The 22585-nt window shown below is 42.3% G+C and overlaps 1 protein-coding gene across 1 annotated transcript in view; it reads right to left on the bottom strand.

Annotated features, from left to right (window-relative positions):
- RALY (RALY heterogeneous nuclear ribonucleoprotein) overlaps positions 1-22585 on the bottom strand; it is a 239627-nt gene that overhangs the window by 36414 nt on the left and 180628 nt on the right. The window contains exon 4 of the mRNA XM_040436068.1: positions 7249-7321. Coding sequence (XP_040292002.1) covers positions 7249-7321 — 73 coding nt within the window. The remainder of the gene's footprint in view (positions 1-7248; positions 7322-22585) is intronic.

Genomic DNA, 22585 nt, shown 5'->3' with positions numbered 1-22585 from the left:
TAAATAAATAAAAAAAAAGTATACATATTAGGTATCGCCGCGTCCGTAACGACCGGCTCTATAAAAATATCACATGACCTAACCCCTCAGGTGACCACCGTAAAAAAATAAAAACGGTGTAAAAAAAGCCATTTTTTGTCATCTTACGTCACAAAAAGTGTAATAGCAAAAGTCATGTGCACCCCAAAATAGTGCCAATCAAACAGTTATCTCATCCCGCAAAAAATGAGACCCTACTTAAGATAATCGCCCAAAAACTGAAAAAACTATGGCTCTTAGACTATGGAGACACTAAAACATTTTTTTGTTTTAAAAATGAAATCATTGTGTAAAACTTACTTAAATAAAAAAAATTGTATACATATTAGGTATCGCCGCGTCCGTGACAACCTGCTCTATAAAATTACCACATGATCTAACCTGTCAGATGAATGTTGTAAATAACAAAAAAAAAAAGTGCCAAAAAATCTATTTCTTGTTACCTTGCCGCACAAAAAAGTGTAATATAGAGCAACCAAAAATCATATGTACCCTAAACTAGTACCAACAAAACTGCCACCCTATCCCGTAGTTTCTAAAATGGGGTCACTTTTTTGGAGTTTCTACTCTGGGGGTGCATCAGGGGGGCTTCAAATGGGACATGGTGTCAAAAAACCAGTCCAGCAAAATCTGCCTTCCAAAAACCATACGGCGCACCTTTCACTCTACGCCCTGCTGTGTGGCCGTACAGCAGTTTACGGCCACATATGGGGTGTTTCTGTAAACTACAGAATCAGGCCAATAAATAATGAATTTTGTTTGGCTGTTAACCCTTGCTTTGTAACTGGAAAATCTGCCAAAAAAGTGAAATTTTGAAATTGTATCTCTATTTTCCATTAAATCTTGTGCAACACCTAAAGGGTTAACAAAGTTTGTAAAATCAGTTTTGAATACCTTGAGGGTGTAGTTTCTTAGATGGGGTCACTTTTATGGAGTTTCTACTCTAGGGGTGCATCAGGGGGGCTTCAAATGGGACATGGTGTCAAAAAACCAGTCCAGCAAAATCTGGCTTCCAAAAACCATACGGCGCACCTTTCCCTCTACGTCCTACTGTGTGCCCGTACAGTAGTTTACGGCCACATATGGGGTGTTTCTGTAAACGGCAGAGTCAGGGCAATAAAGATACAGTCTTGTTTGGCTGTTAACCCTTGCTTTGTTGGTGGAAAAAATGGGTTAAAATGGAAAATTAGGCAAAAAAATTAAATTCTCAAATTTCATCCCCATTTGCCAATAACTCTTGTGCAACACCTAAAGGGTTAACGAAGTTTGTAAAATCAGTTTTGAATACCTTGAGGGGTGTAGTTTATATAATGGGGTCATTTTTGGGCGGTTTCTATTATGTAAGCCTCGCAAAGTGACTTCAGACCTGTAGTGGTACCTAAAAATTGGGTTTTTGTAAATTTCTGAAAAATTTAAAGATTTGCTTCTAAACTTCTAAGCCTTGTAACATCCCCAAAAAATAAAATATCATTCCCAAAATGCTACAAACATGAAGTAGACATATGGGGAATGTAAAGTCATCACAATTTTTGCGGGTATTACTATGTATTACAGAAGTAGAGAAACTGAAACTTTGAAATTTGCAAATTTTTCAAAATTTTTGGTAAATATGGTATTTTTTTATGTAAAAAGATTAACTTTTTTGACCCAATTTTAGCAGTGTCATGAAGTACAATATGTGACGAAAAAACAATCTCAGAACGGCCTGGGTAAATCAAAGCGTTTTAAAGTTATCAGCACTTACAGTGACACTGGTCAGATTTGCAAAAAATGGCCAAGTCCTTAAGGTGAAATAGGGCTGAGTCCTTAAGGGGTTAAAAGGAATTTTGGGTCTCTACAATAGCACACAATTTAACCAACATGGCTACGGCATTACAGTGAGTGGCAGCATTTACCTGCATGTTTATTGGCTGCGTAGCAGGCAACAAACGTGCAGGGAGGAGACTCGAGCATCGCGCTTGAGCACATGCGGTATTCAGCCGAACACTGCAATGTGCCAAGCATCGAGATGCTCGAGCCGAACTGGTCTTCGGCCGAGCATGCTCGATCAACACTACTCATCACTACTTGCCAGCCTACCGTAGGAAGCAGTGGATGTCTCCTCCAGATCTTGGCTGGGCAGTAGCTGCTGACTGTGCTCTAGTAGCTCATCCTCGCTGTATCCTCGACTTCTAGATGACACCTGGAGCTCAGGCCTCTCGCTGCGACCCCTGCTGCCATGCCCCCTTACTCTGCTGCGACCTGTGCATGCACCAGAAACATTTAGGCCTCTGCCCCTCCCCTGTGCAGGGCCTGTCACTTCTCTGTCTGACATACTGTTAGATCAAATAAATAAATAAATAGGCAGTCATTTTGTCACTTCACCGCTCAACGGCTAATAAGCCATTTTTTCCACTAATACACCACAAAACAAAAGCTGTAATTTTGTCACTTCACCGCACGAAAGCTAACAAGCCTTTTTCCCCCCACTAATACACCCTAAAAAATGCTTTAGAACATATAACTGCACTGCTGAACGGCTAATAAAACTTTTTTTCACACTAATACACCCTAAAAAAAGGCTGTAATTTTGTCACTTCACCGCACAACGGCTAACAATCCCCCCCCCCACTAATACACCCCTAAAAAGGCTTTAGAACATATAACTGCACCGCTGAACAGCTATTAAGTCTTTTTTTCCACTAATACAACACAAAAAAGGATTTAAAACATATAACTGCACTGCTGAAAGGCTAATAAGTCTTTTTTTTTCACTAATACACCACAAAAAAGGCTTTAAAACATATAACTGCACCGCTGAACGGCTACTAAGACTTTTTTTTTCCCACTAATACACCCCAAAAAAGGCTGTAATTTTGTCACTTCACCGCACAACAGTTAACAAGCCTTTTTTTTCACTAATACACCCCAAAAAAGGCTTCAGAACATATAACTGCAACGCACAACGGCTAATAAGACGTATAAATATTTACTCGTAATACACCCTGTTAATGGCTGTATCACACAGCACTTGCACCCCATTAAAAAGAACGGTTTGCTCGAATTACAGAGGTATCATCTATTGCAAACCTGAAAGCAGCAGTATAATGGCAATTTGGATCCCCAGTCAGTGCAGCAAGGTGTAATAGGATTGTTCCTATTACCCAGGCTGTAAACACCCCTATTGGACCCTGTTCTCCTTTTATAGTGTAGAATAATTGCAATGAGAGATAGCGCTTTGAATCTTAGGAGATTGTTGGTTGAGCTGCAGCTTTTGCTGTAATTGTGTTACATTGCTGGAGATGGGGGCAGGGTCTACAATTGTAATGCGGCCTTTCATCTGCATATACAGGGAGTGCAGAATTATTAGGCAAGTTGTATTTTTGAGGATTAATTTTATTATTGAACAACAACCATGTTCTCAATGAACCCAAAAAACTCATTAATATCAAAGCTGAATATTTTTGGAAGTAGTTTTTAGTTTGTTTTTAGTTTTAGCTATTTTAGGGGGATATCTGTGTCTGCAGGTGACTATTACTGTGCATAATTATTAGGCAACTTAACAAAAAACTAATATATACCCATTTCAATTATTTATTTTTACCAGTGAAACCAATATAACATCTCAACATTCACAAATATACATTTCTGACATTCAAAAACAAAACAAAAACAAATCAGTGACCAATATAGCCACCTTTCTTTGCAAGGACACTCAAAAGCCTGCCATCCATGGATTCTGTCAGTGTTTTGATCTGTTCACCATCAACATTGCGTGCAGCAGCAACCACAGCCTCCCAGACACTGTTCAGAGAGGTGTACTGTTTTCCCTCCTTGTAAATCTCACATTTGATGATGGACCACAGGTTCTCAATGGGGGTTCAGATCAGGTGAACAAGGAGGCCATGTCATTAGATTTTCTTCTTTTATACCCTTTCTTGCCAGCCACGCTGTGGAGTACTTGGACACGTGTGATGGAGCATTGTCCTGCATGAAAATCATGTTTTTCTTGAAGGACGCAGACTTCTTCCTGTACCACTGCTTGAAGAAGGTGTCTTCCAGAAACTGGCAGTAGGACTGGGAGTTGAGCTTGACTCCATCCTCAACCCGAAAAGGCCCCACAAGCTCATCTTTGATGATACCAGCCCAAACCAGTACTCCACCTCCACCTTGCTGGCGTCTGAGTCGGACTGGAGCTCTCTGCCCTTTACCAATCCAGCCACGGGCCCATCCATCTGGCCCATCAAGACTCACTCTCATTTCATCAGTCCATAAAACCTTAGAAAAATCAGTCTTGAGATATTTCTTGGCCCAGTCTTGACGTTTCAGTTTGTGTGTCTTGTTCAGTGGTGGTCGTCTTTCAGCCTTTCTTACCTTGGCCATGTCTCTGAGTATTGCACACCTTGTGCTTTTGGGCACTCCAGTGATGTTGCAGCTCTGAAATATGGCCAAACTGGTGGCAAGTGGCATCTTGGCAGCTGCACGCTTGACTTTTCTCAGTTCATGGGCAGTTATTTTGCGCCTTGGTTTTTCCACACGCTTCTTGCGACCCTGTTGACTATTTTGAATGAAACGCTTGATTGTTCGATGATCACGCTTCAGAAGCTTTGCAATTTTAAGAGTGCTGCATCCTTCTGCAAGATATCTCACTATTTTTGACTTTTCTGAGCCTGTCAAGTCCTTCTTTTGACCCATTTTGCCAAAGGAAAGGAAGTTGCCTAATAATTATGCACACCTAATATAGGGTGTTGATGTCATTAGACCACACCCCTTCTCATTACAGAGATGCACATCACCTAATATGCTTAATTGGTAGTAGGCTTTCGAGCCTATACAGCTTGGAGTAAGACAACATGCATAAAGAGGATGATGTGGTCAAAATACTCATTTGCCTAATAATTCTGCACGCAGTGTACATATTCTATGCTATGCATCACGCTTCAATCCCAAGCCCCTATTTGATTCCCGACCTCCGAAAGCATGATGTGGGTTACTGTAATGACACAGTTTAACCAATTCTCTTTTGAAGTCATCCGTAATTTACACTCAAAGCGGCGAGATTTTACAACTTAATGGGATTGGGTTTAGATTTTTTTTTTTACTTAAATCCTTAATATGAGAAATCCAATAATTATTTTAATTGCTTCTGAAATTACTGCAAGACCGCCACCGATTTCTTTTATACTTTCAGCTGCACTAATTGGTTTTAAAGGATAATTGTGTCACGATAACCCTTTTACAGCCAAAGGGAAATCTCAGGCTTTTGCAAAAAGGGTATTTTATTGTAGCTCCACGGGTTCTGTGTCAGTGGTTCTCAGCCGTGGTTTATCCACCAGCCTCAACTAAATGATGCTTTGGGGGTCATTTATCAAACTGGTGTAAAGTAGAACTGGCTTAGTTGTCCACAGCAACCAATCAGATTTCACCTTTCATTTTGGACAGCTCCTTTGGAAAATGAAAGGTGAAATCTGATTGGTTGCTATGGGTAACTAGGCCAGTTCTACTTTACACCAGTTTGATAAATGCCCCCCTTGGTTTGAGCTCCCAGCCAGCCATGATTACTAGACTACAGGAAGGAGCTTCTGGTGTGTCACATAAGGTCAAATGGAAATTTGTAATGACATATTTTAGCAATTTGTAGCAAAAATTATCAATTTAGATTTCCAGGTGGAAGTCACAGCTATAGGCTGAGATAATAATAATTTCCTTCTCTTCCCATGGAACACTGCCACAAAAAAGGTCCTGGATTAGAAAAAGGGGGCCTGTTTTTCCTCCCAAAACAGCGCCACTCCTGCCCATTGGCTGGTTGTGGTATTGCAGCTCACACTGAATAACTCGAAAGATAAAAATGATGGGAAGCAGCATTCTCCCACATGTATGTTACTTTACTAGTTGTGTCAAGTGCTCCCCTATTCATGACAGGTTGTTAAATGGCTTCTACCACCAGAAATACTGTTAAGTAGCTGACTGATATAGCGATGCGCTAATGTCAGCACTACATAACAGTATGTTTTTTACCTTTCTCCCTGCAGCCGTTTTTGTAAAATAAGCACTTTTATAATACGCTAATGAGCCTCTAGGTGCTATGTGGGCGTAAAATCAGCACCTAGAGGCTCAGTCTACTCACGCTTTATCCCGCCCAGGTCCCCTGTTCTGCCCGCCCCGCTCCTCTTGATTGATGTCACTGTTCCCTGCATCGCAGACAAAATCCCGCGCCTGCGCCGTTCACTTCTGTATTAGGCGCAGGCGCAGTGAGTAAATGATGCGCTCCTGGTGCCGGATTCCTCACTGCGCCTGCGCCGACTACGTCACTCACAGTGAGGAAGCCGGCACCAGGAGAGCGGCCTTCACTCACTGCACCTGCGCCGAAGACAGAAGTGAATGGCGCAGGCATGGGATTTTGTCAACAATGCGGTGGACCGTGGCATCAATCAAGAGGAGCGGGGCGGGCAGAACAGGGGATCTGGGCGGGATAAAGCGTGAGTGGACGGAGCCTCTAGGTGCTGATTTTACGCCCACATAGCACCTAGAGGCTCATTAGCATATCTATAAAAGTGCTTATTTTACAAAAACGGCTGCAGGGACTAACGTTAGAAACATACTGTTATGTAGTGCTGACATTAGCGCATCGCTATATAACAGTATTTCTGGTGGTAGAAGCCCTTTAAATCTTCAACCATGTTACTATAATCATTAGGTAGTGATATATCTGATGCCAGGGGCATAGCTATAGGGGTCTGAGTGGTAGCAATTGCTTTCAGGCCCCATAGCTAGGGGGATGTACCGCTGTCCTCAGGACGGCGATGGAGTTAGATATTGCGGCTGGCTATGCTCTCTATGCCTCAAAGCCCTGTCCATTTCCATTAAGCCCTGTCAGGAAAAAAAGTGTAGAATCTCTAGTTGCACCAAAATTTCACCTATTTGCTCTACTTTTTAGACAGATTTTAGGCAAATTAGTAAATCTGGGCCATAGTTTGCACAACAAACATATCTGTTCCAATCATCTGCAGGAGGTTAAATGCACCACATACGGTATCTGCCTATGCAAGGGACAGGAGAGCCAGACTTACATGGCAGGACAGTCCTATACAGATCAGCCAAAATACCTCAAGGATGGGGCACAGTGTTTTTTTTATTGAGAAAATTGATCATTTTATCTCTATTATGGAGGACTGGACTTAGTACAATTATTAAGTATTGGCAGGATTTTTTTTGGATGTGATCTCTTACCTGTACAGGGCAGCAGTGGCACGTTTCAGTACTTTGGGTCTTTGGGGCTTGGGCTCCCCAGCCATGTTGATATCTGTTGAGAGAAAGAATGACTGAAATTAAACTTCTGTAGTTTTCCACTAACAGAGCACAAGTGGATCCTCCTTCGGATCTGGATTCTGACCCAGATAGGTTCCACTGGCTACATAGTGAACAATGCCATTTAAAGCAGTTGGGGACAATTCTTATTGAGTTGATAGACAAGTGACCTAGTAGAAGTTATCAATGATAGGACCAGTGTGCACAGTGGATATATACAGTATATGTTATAACAAGATGGTGTAGCCTCTGAAAAATCTTCTCTGTTGGGCTCAAGTTACTCCAGTTGCATCCTGCACCAATTGGTGTCCACGAAACTAAGCACAAGTTGTTGGCCGCTCATGGCAGGGCTCCAGATGGCGACCAAAACGGTCGCCAATGCGCCTTAAAATTTGCAGATGGCGACAAGACTTTTTAGTCTTGTCGCCATTTGCGACTGTACCGCCGCGATCCTGCGCAGCCTAAGTTCCCTTCACTAGCACACCGCACAGTGGAGAAGGAAGGAGTCCCTCCCTCTCCACTGTGACGCGGCCGCCACTACCACCAATGGGGATATAGCAGGGAGGAGGAGGGGAGGAGCTGTCGCCACTGCGCCGCCAATGAATGTAAAACATAAGTGTCTGCAGCGGTATCACAGACCCGGCACCCGGCCTCAATAACAGGGCAGGCGATCCGCGGCCATTAACCCCTCAGGTGCCCCAGATCGCATGCCCTGTTATTGAGGCCGGGTGCCCGGTCTGTAATACCGCTGCAGACACTTGTATAAATGAGTTCAAGAGGACCTTTCATGGGTCCAAAGAATCTGAACTTATCAGCAGGCTGCATAGAGCGGCGCCCAGGGATCTAAGTGCACTTACTATTATTCCTGGGCGCCGCTCCGTTCGTCCGCTGTGGCCCCCGGTATTTTCAGCATTCAGAGGAAGGAGCAGGAGACGCCAGTGTGTCTCCTTCTCCCTGACAGCAGCGCTGTCCAATCACAGCACAGAACTCAGAGCCAGGGAGGTTTTTTTTCTCCCTGGCTCTGAGTTCTGTGCTGTGATTGGACAGCGCTGCTGTCAGGGAGGAGACACACTGGCGTCTCCTCCTCCTTCCTCTGAATGCTGAAAATACCGGGGGCCACAGCGGACGAACGGAGCGGCGCCCAGGAATAATAGTAAGTGCACTTAGATCCCTGGGCGCCGCTCTATGCAGCCTGCTGATAAGTTCTTATTCTTTGGACCCACGAAAGGTCCTCTTTAAACATTCATTGGTGGTGCAGTGCGCTCTCCCAAAGCCTTCCCCCCCCCCATTATCACTGGCCAGAAGTCACCCCCCCCCCCCCCATTGTTATATGGTGGCCACAGGGTCCCATCCCCTTCATTGGTGGCAGTGGCAGATTACACTGCTGGGGCTCAGATCGTTACCATGGCAGCCAGGACGCTACTGAAGCCCTGGCTGCCATGTTCAGCTCCCTGCTGCTGTGTGCACAGAGCACAGGGCAGCAGGGAGATGTGTGAGATCCTATTAACCCTGATACAGCTCTATCAGGGTGAATAGGACAAGGGATGAAAAGATCCAGGTTCTAGTCCCTAAGGGAAGAAATGGTTGTTAAATAAAAAGTAAAAAAAAAAAAAAAAAAATACTAAAAGTTTAAATGGCCCCCTTCCCAGTTTTACATATAAAATTTACAAACAATAAAGAACATATTACATATCGCCACGTCCCAAAAAGTGTGAGCTATTAAAATATTAAAAAATATTTCCGCTCGGTGAAGGCCGTAACAGAAAAAAAAACTCTAAACCACGCAATTCGCCATTTTTAGTCACCTTGTTCCCCAGAAAATGTCCCTGGATGTGAGAGGCATGTGGTGCTGTTTTCTCCTATATGTAGTGCACCTGCGTCTCATCTTCTCAAAGTCCTTTTTTTTAAAAATGATATGCATTTTAAATTTGGCGACTAAAAAATTTAATTTGGCTCCTAAATTTTTTAGTTTAGGAGCCAGTGGCTCCTGGTCATTTTTTTTTGTCTGGAGCACTGCATGGTTCTTTTTAACTCGTTCTTATGCCTTGAGAGGACCTGTCCCCTCTCCTGACATGTATAGTGGAGCAACTACTTGCATTCACCATGTAACAACAATTCTGGAGCAACTATTCTTATAACTCTATGATGCGCTATTCCTTTATTATTCCTTCTAGAAGTTCTGAATGAATTACTAGCAGGTGTTACCAGTTGAGGGTGTGTCCCTGCACAGTCTGACACTATCCAATCAGTACTGCCAGTGTCAGACTGGGCAGGGACATCCCCCCAGCTGATAACACCCATATGGATCTTCATTGCAAACTACTAGCAATTCATTCATAACCTCGAGCTGAAATAATAACGGAATTGCACATCATACAATGATAAGAATAGATGCCCTAGATTTGTTATTGCATGTGGAATGTAAGTAGTTATGGTTGAGGCAAAAGAATCCAGGAAAGCATGGTGGTTTCAGCAAAGTGTAGTTTGCTGAGGCACTTTATTTAAAGTGTTTTATGGGCCTAGATTGTTATGGAATAGCATGTAGGTGTTAGTAGTGGGATGTGCCCTTCCCCCCCCCCCCCCCCCATCCCATTCCACTCCAGTACGAAACTTACCCCTAGCCTGAGGCAAACCCAGGTGTAACTGCTGGCCTCGTTACAGGGCTGAAATGTTCTGTCAGTATCAGAAGCCTGAAGGCCATGACCTTTTGGCTGTGTAAACCCTAATCTCCCATGTTATGCTAACATCATAGGTGAGGAAAACCCATTGTTTAGTTAGCGCCCAGATGGGCAAGGGCTTTTGATTTGCTGTTTATGTTCTGTTTTGGTGACTGCTGAACTTTAAAGCCACTGTGTCAGTTTGGATGGGAAATAAAGCATTGTTTCTACTTTTTATCCTGCTAAATCCAGTAGAAACTGTCATCGCTGACTCAGCCCACAGAGGGACCAGTGACATGATTTTTAATAGGAGCCTGTCAAGTCTGTTTGCTCACTAAAACCACTATGTCCGTTATGCAGCCTAATGTAGCTAAAGTCAGTCTCTATTACTTTTGCCTTATATTTGTGCAATTGTTATTCAAAAAGTGCATGCGCCGTATGTAAATTGCCATGTCTGCTTTACCAGTTCTTTTTATCTGCTGCCCCCCTACTCTCCTCTGATTGACAGGTTGCTCTCATCTGACTTCTCAACTGCAGCCTCTCAAATCTGGTGCCTATGTGTAACACCCCAGAGTTGTGTTACTACACGCCTCTACCCCGCTACTGTCTTCTAAGAGCCTGTATATTGTAATCTGATGTAATTTATATTATGTCTCCACAAATGTGCATGTGAAACCATGTTAAATACAATTGTTCCTTGTAATTTTCCAGGTTTACCAGCAGGTGGCAGCAATGCATTGTCCAGGTACTAGTCCTAGTTTAGTATATCTAGGCTGGAATGGATTATTCCAGCTTAGCTCCGCCTCTGTGGAGGTGTGGACTGTTGCCACATCCTGCAGCATGGGTGGGGAAGGAAGTTAGTGTCAGTGTGCCAGCCACCCCTGTTGGGGAAGGCTGTTTAATAGCCTTCAGGATATCCCCTGAATAGGGAAGAAAGCCATCTCGGCTGAGACATTGATCACAAACCCAGTCTGAGAACCTTCAGCCTCAGCTGGATGAGAAGAAAGCAGACAATCTCCAGAGTTCCAGGAAGAAAGCATTCCCTGAGAAACTATCTGTGAGTAAAGTCCAGAGACCTAGGAGAAGACATTCCTCCTCAGATAGTCTGTCCCCACAAAGCAGAAGTAAAGAAAAGTGCAGAAGATTAATTCCTGCCACAATTACAGAGCTACCAAGCAGACAAATTATCCTGCAAGCTCCAGATTTAAAGTGCAGAAGATTTATTCCTGCCAATGATCGCTAAAACCTGCTGGGACCAGAGACCAAAGCTGTATACTGCTTGGATGCAAGTTATCTTCAGTTAAGAAAAGTTTGAACCTCATCTAAAGGTCTGGACATAATTTCTGCTGCAAAATTCCTCTATTACTCCTACTATCACTACACTCAAATTTATTGCAAGTGAGCCAGGAGTCCAGCTGTACCCAGGTAGGAGACACCCTATAGAGACATTATAGGCCATTACACCACTCTGGCATTCCTAATCTGGAACGTGCGTTATAACACATTGGAAGGGCCCTGGGATAGTACCCTGAGCACGCTGCAATTGGCATCATGAACAAATATAGACTATTGTCAACCTGTACCTGCCCACTGCATAAGTGGCGTCAGCGTTACCCAAATCCTGCACTATTGCATATGTGGCTAAAGTATGTCCTGTCCTTCTTCTTTTGTCTTTAGGCTAGGGCTACACGGTGACAAAATGTGTTGCGCAACAAAAAGGGTACAACTACATTACATGTGTCGTGCGACATTTATTGTAATGATAGTCTATGGTGTCGCACTACGCCATGCTGCCACTGCGACGCGACAGTCAAACAAAAATCCAACTTGGATGGATTTTTTGTGACTGTCATGTCGCAGTGCGACACCATAGACTATCATTGCAATAAATGTTGTGTGATATTGGTGCAACACATGCTGTGTAGCCCTAGCCTTACTAAGCTGCTACACATTTGACGATGATTACACTGCTAGTGTTCTGTACATGCTGGTGTACATTGTAGCAGAACGCATGCACAGGATTTCATTCAGTGCATTCTGGAGGTGAGGCTATCAATTAAGTGCAGAGAGGTAAAGTTGCTGGCCAAGTTCATGAATACGACTCTTACTATGGATTCCTAACTGGTCATTTATACGTAGCACTGTAAAGTTTGCTGTTATAGAAGAAATGGGGCACACTAGAATACTTCTTATGTGAAAATATAATCTTTCCTTCACCGTACAGACTGTATCACACTCTGCGTGTTGAAACAGATGGAACAGGTTCCCATCAACAAGTTTGGTTATTCCGTTTCATATCCGCTAATGATCATCTGGTGGAGACTTTATACTGAACCTCAGACATTACAAAGTGAAGGGATCTATATAATCTAGAACAGGGATGAGCAACCTCCGGCACTCTAGCTGCTGTGAAACTACAACTTCCAGCATGCACACTTACTCAGCTATTCTTGTAACTCCCTTAGAAGTGAAAGGAGGATTCTGGGAGTTGTAGTTTCAGAAGAGCTGGAGTGCCGGAGGTTGCTGATCCCTGATCTAGAAGCTACAATCCAGGATGAAGTTATACAAACCTGCAATAAGGAAGAAGATGGATACATCTGACCCAGAACACCGTATAACAAAGTCTTAATGCTGAAAGGTAATTTTAAGGATGACTGAGCAAGAGGAAAGTCTGGGAATTGAAACTGATAAGAACTTTCCACCCATTGACACAATGACTTCATCTAGCACCTCAAGAACATGACCGTACAGCAATGCTCAGAGGCTGCATGGCTTCTTATTAAAGGGGTTGGCCACTTTCTGATTACTGTTGTTTGTGCGATGATTATATGGAACTTATTAATACAGTCTTTGTTGAAATTCTGCACCATTTTCTACATTTCATAAGATATGTCCCCTTGTTTACAAAGCCTTCTCTGCTGTCCACACAGAGATCCTATCCATAAGATGGCTTCTGATGGAGGGTTATGTGACCTCCATGTGATGTGTCCTCCATTCCAATACACTGAACCTTCTATCTGCACTTAAAATGGTGGGAGTTTAGGGCAGGTGCAGTGTGTGTGAATAGAGAAAACACCACATGGAGTTGATTTGCCTGGTCACATGACCCTCCATCAGCGGCCATCTTAGGGACTGGACTTCACAGAAGATTTACCTAACAAGGGGATACGGCTCATGAAACATTGCAAATGGCACAGAATATGAACAAGGGCTATATTAGCAATTGCTATATAGTCTGGAACATGCCATCATTTCTTTGCTGTTGGACTTGTAGAGAATCCAACAGAAAAAACTGCCTAAAAAACTTTTTAGAGCTCTGTACATGTAGCCTTATTGCAGTCACATACATTATTCCAAATGCCAAAATTTTTGGCCCACCCCCATGGACAAACTTCACAACTCTGCCCCACAGTAGACTAACTCCAGATCTCTCAATGGTTTATCCAGAATTCTGAAAAAGGGCCTCTCTTTTTCCCCCCAACAAACAGCAATGTAGTTTATCAGGTATTGCAACTTCAATGGTAAAGATACTTATGCCAATTGTAATGTTTTTGTTAAATAAGGTATAATTCTTACAATAATTTTCTTTTTCTCAGATAATCTCTCCGATATTAATTCAGATAGGAGCATATATTTCCTCATATGATTGCTCATTGATAGACAGTCATAAATGTCTTGAAATGTAAAGGAGTTCACCAGGATTTAAAAATTGATGACTAGTCCCTAAGATAGGTCGTCAATATCAAACTGGAGGGGTTCCAACATCAAGCACCCTTGCCATTCATCCGTCTGTGTATTACACAGACGGAGCTACTCCAGAACAGCTGATTGGCAGGGGCATGACTTGTATTAGACATCCTCCTGATATTGATGACTTATCCCATGAGACATCAATATATAAATCCAGGAAAATCCCTTTAAGCTGGCCGGATAGCAGCCATGTTACATTAGGAGTTTTTTAAGATGGAAACAAAGAAGTACATTACCAGGAATAAGTCACTTTCAGCAGTATTAAAAGGTGTTTTACTTGATTGCCAGTTGCTCTACACATTTTTGACATTCATTGTGTTACGTTATAAATGCTCTGTCTTTTGTACTCATGATCATGTCTCCAATGCTGACCTTGCCATGGCCCCTCTGATGTATGACTTGCTGCTTGATCCAGCTTCTGTCCTGTAAATCATGGCATGAAGCTGACAACCAGCTCTACAGCAGTAATGTGAGCATGGTTGTGCGTGCCAGGCCCAGAAAAATCTGCCATATATTATACCAGGCACTGCCAGGCCATGGAGGGCAAGCATATCATAGAGTGGAGAATCCTGCATTGGCTTGCAGAGACAGATTTAAAACATTCTGAGGAGTCGTTCTGAAGATTTACTGCTCTGTCCACAATGACCCAGTCACTGTGTCAATGTGGGTTTATAATATTTGCTTAGAAGAAGCTAGAGGAGCTATAATCTGTAGGCCTTCCCTAATAGCGCGGTGAAGAGCGAAATGTGCATCGAAATCCGAGAGTGGTTATAAAGTACCTAGCAGATGAAAGGAAAAAAAACTTGAGGGTCTTTTAGCTCCAATTATGTGAGAGACCTAGAAAAGCGATGAGCTTTGTTAAATGAATGCAAAGGACTTTTTAACAAAAATGTGTGGGTAGTATTAGCAAGTCTATGCAAATGTTATATAGACTTCACCAAGACATTAGCAGTTATTTGGCAGGAGCACATTGACCCGGGTTTTATGAAATGAAATGGTGTGAACTTAATGGCGATGCTTATAGTCCTGAAAAGTTAACAAGTCTGCCATTCTACTTTTTTCTCAACAAAGGGTAAATCAGTAGTATTGAAATTTGCTGAGCCTGCGGTCCTAGACAGACAGAGTTATGGAAGTAATTGTCTAACACAGGAGAGCTGTAGAGGTTTCGGCAGGACACATCAAGATTGGAAGACAGTGATTTGGCCCACACAATAGAGATGATCTGGCAACCATTTGAAGTAACAATTTTTTTTATAGATCTGAATATACAGCATAACAATAAAACCACCTGCCTAATGTTGTGTAGGTCTCCCTAGTGCCACTAAAACTGCTCTGACCCTTCGAGGCATAAACTCCACAAGATCTCTGAAATTTCCCTGTGCTATCTCACACCAAGACATTTTCCTGAGCACAATTAGCTACTATGATGTCTCCTATACACAGCATACAAAGAAGAGATCCTGCTCCAATCTCTCTCTCTCTCTCTCTCACACACACACACACACACACACACACAATCAGAAGCAGCAGAAGCATCGAGAACATCATGCAATAGTACTGAGAGGTGTAGCTGTGAATCAAGCATTGGGCGAGATAGAAACCTCACTAGAGTTAGTAGCAGTGTGTGTATGTCTCTCTGCCTCTCACATTGGATACCTTTCCGGGTACTAGGCTCTGTTGCTCATTAGCTGTTCTGAAGAATTTATTATTCGAACTATACGGCTGTGGTCACGGTATTTTTTTTTTTGCCATGGTTCCACCTCTACCACCTGCATTTTCACACCCAGAGTATGTTCTAAATGTAGACTCTTTTAGCAGTGGAGTAGCATAGCATGGGAGGACGGGTCTGCAGCTGTACATCCCCATGTCTGGTCTGGTATGCATCCCCACTTATTTGTATCAATTAACTTTGGGAATCCAGGAAGCTTTCACCAGATGTCCTTCCAGAAACACTGCACACCAAAAACACCCTTCAAGACCTACTGTTTGAGATTTTTTTGACCCACTAGTCTAGCCACCACAATTTGGCCTGTCACAGATCTCTATGCTTGCCCATTTTTATTGCTTTCAACACATCAACTTCAAAAATGGACTGTTCTTTCTGCCTCACATATCCCACCCCTACTCAATGTTTTTTACTGCGCCTCACAGTGGTTTAAGGCTAGGGCTACTCAGAGATCTTGAGTGCAGCATGGTTGGATCTTTTACGTGGGAGTTGCACTGCAACTGCATTCATTTTTATGGTATCAATGCTACACTAAGATATTTGGTGGCACCCAAGATTGCAGTATAGCTTTAGCCTTAGGGTGGGTTCACATCAGCGTTATGGATTCCTTTTATGTTTTTCATTATAACATGGTTATAACGGAAAATAATGGAATCCATAAGACGGAAGTCAAAACGTAATCCTTTAAGAGGCATTCCGTTTTGATCCTTCATAATACAAGTCTATGGGCAGCATAATGGATCCATCCTGGTTTCCATTATGCAGTCCAGTCCTGCATAACGGAAACTAGGATGGATCCGTTATGCTGCCCATAGACTTGTATTATGACGGAATGCAAAACGGAAGCCTTTAAAAGGCATTCAGTTTTGCTTTCTGTCATAATAGAAGTGTATGGGAATCATAACGGATCTGTCTGGTTCTCGTTATGCAGAACGGACTTGGTTTTCCGTCTTGCATAACGGGAACCAGATGGGTCTGTTATGATTCCCATAGACTTCGATTATGACGGATCAAAACTGAATGCCTCTTAGGCTACTTTCACATTAGCGTTTTTCTTTTCCGGCATAGAGTTCCGTCACAGGGGCTCTATACCGGGATATGAACTGATCAGGCATATCCCCATGCATTCTGAATGGAGAGTAATCCATTCAGGATGCATCAGGATGTCTTCAGTTCAGTCATTTTGACTGATCAGGCAAAAGAGAAAACCGTAGCATGCTACGGTTTTATCTCCGGCGAAAAAAACTTGCCTGAATGCCGGATCCGGCATTTTTACCCATTGGAATGTATTAGTGCCGGATCCAGCATTCAAAATACCTGAATGCCGAATCCGTCGGTCCGGTGTGCGCATGCACAGACCTTTAAAAATGAGGGAAAAAAAATGTATACCGGATCCGTTTTGCCTTATGACACTGGAAAAACAGATCCGGTATTGCAATGCATTTTTCTGACTGATCAGGCATTTTTCAGACTGATCAGGATCCTGATCAGTCTGAAAAATGCCTGATCAGTCAGAAAAAATGACATGCGTTTGCATACAGTTTGCCTGATCAGGCAGTCAGTTCAGGCAACGGAACTGCCTGACGGAATCAAACAACTCAAGTGTGAAAGTACCCTTAAAGGCTTCCGTTTTGACTTCTCTCTTATGGATTCTGTTATTTTCCGTTATAACCATGTTATAACGGAAACCAAAAACAGAATCCATAACGCTGATGTGAACCCACCCATAATGTTATGGCTGGTCGGTGTAAAGCCCATGACTTTAGTGGTCTAATGACTAAAGTGGATATATAATATGTTCAATAGAATGTTCAAATTTATGATATTTTGTAATTGTGGCAAAAGTTGGATACTGTTATTGAACTCATTCCACTTTTATCATGGCTATAATCATGTACAGTGATGCTCATTAAAAGTAAAGAAGGAGTACCCTTGAAGACGAACCTGTGTAGGCCACTTATACACGTTAAACTGCTTTCCATATTTATTACACTATTACAACACAGCCATTCTTCTCTGCTGCTAGATGTTTCTGTCTAGTACATTTTGGGGCAGATTTACTATTGAGAATACTCCAGTTTTTTGGTGCATTTTGCATATAAACTGGCACGCATGCTTTGCATTACATTTACCAACTGTTTTACACACTTGGTGGTATGGGTTCACAGGGAAGGGACGTGGCCTAAATGAGCCGCTGAATGCCCAAAAAATGCTCCAAAATGTGGGCACATTTTTGGAGTGCAACTACGCCAACGTATAGGTGGTGTAAACTGAGATTAGACTTTTGTTTGCACACTGACCCATAATAGTAAATGTGTCTAATTGGGATTGGTATAGCAATGCACCCTGTGAGCCATCATATTAATATACTGCCACTTGCGTATTGTACACAGTTTGCCACTTCCATACTACAGTATTTCCTGGCCACAACTATCCTTATACCAACAGGAAAGGATGGTTCTATAGGCTTGTTCATCACACCTAGACCCTGACACCTGCAGGATGTAACAGATGAGATAATACTTTAGATAACCTCCATACACTGCCACGCATTCACTGGATGATGCCCAGATATGTAGTGCACACATTGCCTACAGTAGTGTATTTTTAAACCAGGGTTCCCAGAAATCTTGGGTCTCCGTGTGCCCTGATTAGGGGTTCTTTAGAAACGGCAACAAAAAAAGTCTTCCTTTTACAATAGGTAAGACAACTGTTCAAAGATGGTTTGCAAACCAATAAACTTATCTTTGCCAAATTATAGCACTGGGCAAGAATTATAATATGTTTTACCCACCTCTATACAAAGCTTCTTTGAGGCAGGAATGGCATTTGGGTAATAAGAATGGAAATCACTGGCTTAGAGAGTGTAATATAGTATCTATAGTACAAAGAACACTACCCACTCCCCCATGTCCTGTATTACAGGGCACCCATCAGGTATCTGCTTCCACTACATGTGCTACCTCTGACGAACAATCCCATCAAAAAAAATGTATCACACATTAACAGCAAATATGTGAATATTTCACTTTTTTATTATTATTATTATTTTTTTTTTTTTTAATGAAGAACAGGTGGATGGTTTGCTGGTTATCATTTTTGAAACCACTCCATGTACTGGAGTATCTACTTTCTGTCCTGGCTCGTTAGCTTCCTTCTTTGTTTGGACTCTTAGGCAGGTGTAATTACATCTCAGCCATGCGACTCACTTCTATGGGACGGCTCCTTACTGTTCAAATAAATAGGAAGGAGCCATCCCATTGAAGTAAATGGGACGTCTCAGATGTAATTACACCTGTTCACTGCTCCAGTTGCGAAGGTGAGCAGGTTCACAATGAAGAGAAGGCAGGGGCTTCCCAAAAAACAGCAACAAAAAATATCTTCCTTTTACAATAGGTAAGACAAACTGAGTCCAGATGCACAATGGCAGCGCTCTTTTAACAGCGGATCAGCAGGGTGTCGGGTCGGCCTCTCACTGATCTAATATTGATGACCTATCCTGACAATAGGTCATAAATATAAATAAAGTGGACAACCCCTTTAATCTGCAAGCAAATGTCTTATTGACAGCTGATTGACCATTTATTGACTGATTGAGTTCTCATTGATCAAATTTTTTTTTAGGAGCAATGCAATTCATACATATTGGATACTAGGGAGTAAAAAGTGCAGTAAACAGAGCTGGTGTCAAAAGTCAGACAAATATCTAATATAGTTAAGATGGCTTTATCATGGGTAAACCCTTTGATACACTACATAATGATTCTGATGAGAGTAATCTACCATTAAATGACTAATTTACAATGTAAAATGCAATCTTTCGCTAAATTTGTCCAAAAAGAAGATAAAGAAAATTTACAACACTGCTTTATGACATCTTATTGGAAATGAACACATGACTCAAGACAAAAGCATTACATGCAAACATTACCTCACCACCACAGATTATCTTGACAGGTTAGACAATAAAGTACCAGTGTTCATGCAACTCCGTACTTGTACTGAAAAACCCATCATTTATTGAGAAATATGTTTTTAGGAATGCTAACCTCAAGCTGTCCTACCTTGAAAAGGTTCTACACATTTAAATAAATCCATACCTTCCTAGGAAAGAGGTGGTTATAATAAAGTACTGCTGTATTCCTTCCAAAGATCATCCACAGAGAGACCAAAGTGTTCATTGTCTCGAAATGGCAGAAATAAGAACTAATCAGCTTCACATATCAAAAGTGTCTCAAGGAAACAATGTCCTTGTTGCTCTGGACAAACAATCAGAATGGTTTATAGTATTAAAGCTGAACTTTGGTTGCTATGTGTAAGAAGATCATTTATTCTCTGAGATGTACAGGAGATCCAATGTCTGTTGAAGATTCAGTTAACACTAATGTATGGTCCGAGCAGCTGGAAAAATTCTCTTCAAGTAAGACCTCTTAAAGACATTGGTGAATCCTGGAGGTGTGAAAGCCTTCAAGCATTAAGAAGAAAAACATGTTCACATCCACTTATTTCATATTTACAAAGTGACCTTAGCTGTTCACACCCAATATGTCACTTGTATCTGGAGGACAGACACACATTGAGGGACATTTCTTAAAGTACTTCTCAAGATAAACCTTTTATTCCTCTACTTTAAATCTGGGCCCTTTTTTTTTTTTTTTTTAATGGAGAGTTGTTAGCTAATGGAGCATGGCACATAGATCCTATATAAATTGTAATGGTCACATTTCATCCTAAACAGAAGGAGACTTCCATTAGCATGCACATATGCAACCATGGCGTTCCTTCATGCAACTTAACTTACATAAACTAATTCAATTTCAGATAATCTGAGTTCAGATGGGACCCTGGAAAACAGAACGAGACCAGCATCTTTAAAAGGCTCTGCTGATGAAGAGGTTATTTAAGCAAACTGTATGTATCTTTGGCCTCATACATGGAGTCCCTGTGGTTCTGAGCTGCAGAGCCCTGAGCATGCCATGTGCCATTGTATGCTGTCATATTAGACATTTTCCTTCCCTAAAAGCTCCATATTGTGGTTTCTAAAAGAGCATGCTACAATTTTTTTTCCTCGTAGAATCTGACTGAGAAATCATTTGTATGAAATTGAAAGCATATAGTGGTATGGTAGTACAGTAGTAGTCTACTACTACTGTATTATGGCTCAGGTGTTGTACAGAGCTATATTACCCTTTAAATAAATTCCTAAATAGTAAATAGAGGGATAAAAAATAAATGGGAAAAAATAACTCAAAACAAAAGATGCAATCTAGTGTCTCTCTTTAGAAACCTATGGAAGTTACAGTAATGTATATGCCAACCATAAACTGAAGTGTTCACTGAAGAAGATTACCAAGGTTACTGAATTGCTCTTGTATAAAAAAAAAATCAATTAGAAGAAGTTGTTAGGGGAATAATAGAGGGATGGAGGAAAAATAACTTGAGTCCAGACCTTGAGATGAAGTTCAATGGCAGCTTTACTTGAATAGACGTTTCTCCAAAACAGTTTTCAGGCTTTGTCTTGGTTCAAGTAGGCTTTAGCATTAAACTGGCAGGCAAACTGAACTCTGCTATATCTTTCTCTCACTCTGCTGTACTAACAAGCTGACTGGATAACTTGGCTTCTTCTTTATGTTGCACTTCTCTCTGTAGTCAGACTTATGTTTCAGCCAAGGAACTAATCTCCTGGCTCCTCAGGCTTCTATGCTTTAGCTTACCTGGCCAGCAGAGCTTAAAGGGCTTCTGTCAGCCCACTAAACCGTTTTTTTTTTTTTGTTTACTAATAATCCCTACACTGTGATTTATGCATACATAAGTTAAATAATCATTTCTGTTCAGTAGAATTTGCTAAAAAGCGATTTTTAAAATATGCAAATTACCTTGCTACCAGCAAGTAGGGCGGCTACTTGCTGGTAGCAGCCGCATCCTCCGACCCTAATGACGCCCCCTCCGCATTGTGATTGACAAGGCCAGGGAACGGAATCGTTCTCTGCTGGCCCTGCCTGTTAGCATTCAAAATCTCGCGCCTTCGCCGCGGCCGTACCTATCTTCAATCTGCGCAGGCGCACTGAGAGACGGCCACTCGCTCGGCCGCTCCATCCTCAATGCGCCTGCGCCGATGACGTCACATCTACACCCGGCGCAGGCGCATTGAGGAGAGAGCGGCCACCTCTCAGTGCGCCTGCGCAGATTGAAGATACGTACGGCCGCAGCGCAGGCGCCAGATTTTGAATGCTAACAGGCGGGGCCAGCAGAGAACGATTCCGTTCCCTGGCCCTGTCAATCACAATGCAGAGGGGGCATCATTAGGGTCGGAGGATGCGGCTGCTACCAGCAAGTAGCCGCCCTACTTGCTGGTAGCAAGGTAATTTGCATATTTTAAAAATCGCTTTTTAGCAAATTCTACTGAACAGAAATGATTATTTAACTTATGTATGCATAAATCGCAGTGTAGGGATTATTAGTAAACAAACAAAAAAAAAAAAACGGTTTAGTGGGCTGACAGAAGCCCTTTAATGTGCTCTGGCTGGTGTGGGTACATCTAGGAGAGAAGTGTACCTGCACACCCTTCCCCTTGCAGGGGGTAAACTACACCACTTCTAACTGGTCCCCACCCTTTCTTCAGGAAATAGGGCTAGCCCACTTCCCTACGGGGGGGGGGGGGGGGGGGGGGGGGTGTAGAATGGAATGGAACACTCCATTCTACCCACATACAGCTCTGCCGTGTTTTCTGCCATCTGCTGGTGAACCAGGTACATTACATGAACAGTTAACTAACATTGATATAAATGCACAGTGTTGAGGGACCTGGAAATAAATATATAGGTGACATACAGGTTAGACCATAAAAGATAGAAGCAAGGTGAAGAAGTGGTAACACCACTCTGGGGTGTTACATGTAATAAGCTTTTAATTGTCTCATTAACTGGGTGACAACCAATATAGTTCTCAAATGAGTTATTCCCTTACTATCCAGTTAAATGGGTTGTCCGGTTTCAAGTAGATTGACCTGTAATAAATAATAAGTGATTATTCACCTGACAGATCCTGTGCCGTTGCTTCGGTTCTCGTAGCAGGGCTCTGTTTTCCCAGCTCCTGCGGTGATGCCACACTGACAACATGTGACAGC

The sequence above is a fragment of the Bufo bufo genome, chromosome 6 (assembly GCF_905171765.1).
Source record: "Bufo bufo chromosome 6, aBufBuf1.1, whole genome shotgun sequence".
NCBI classification, from domain to species: Eukaryota; Metazoa; Chordata; class Amphibia; order Anura; family Bufonidae; genus Bufo; species Bufo bufo.
Note: the sequence above shows the minus strand (reverse complement) of the source record. Positions and strands in the feature narration are given on the sequence as shown.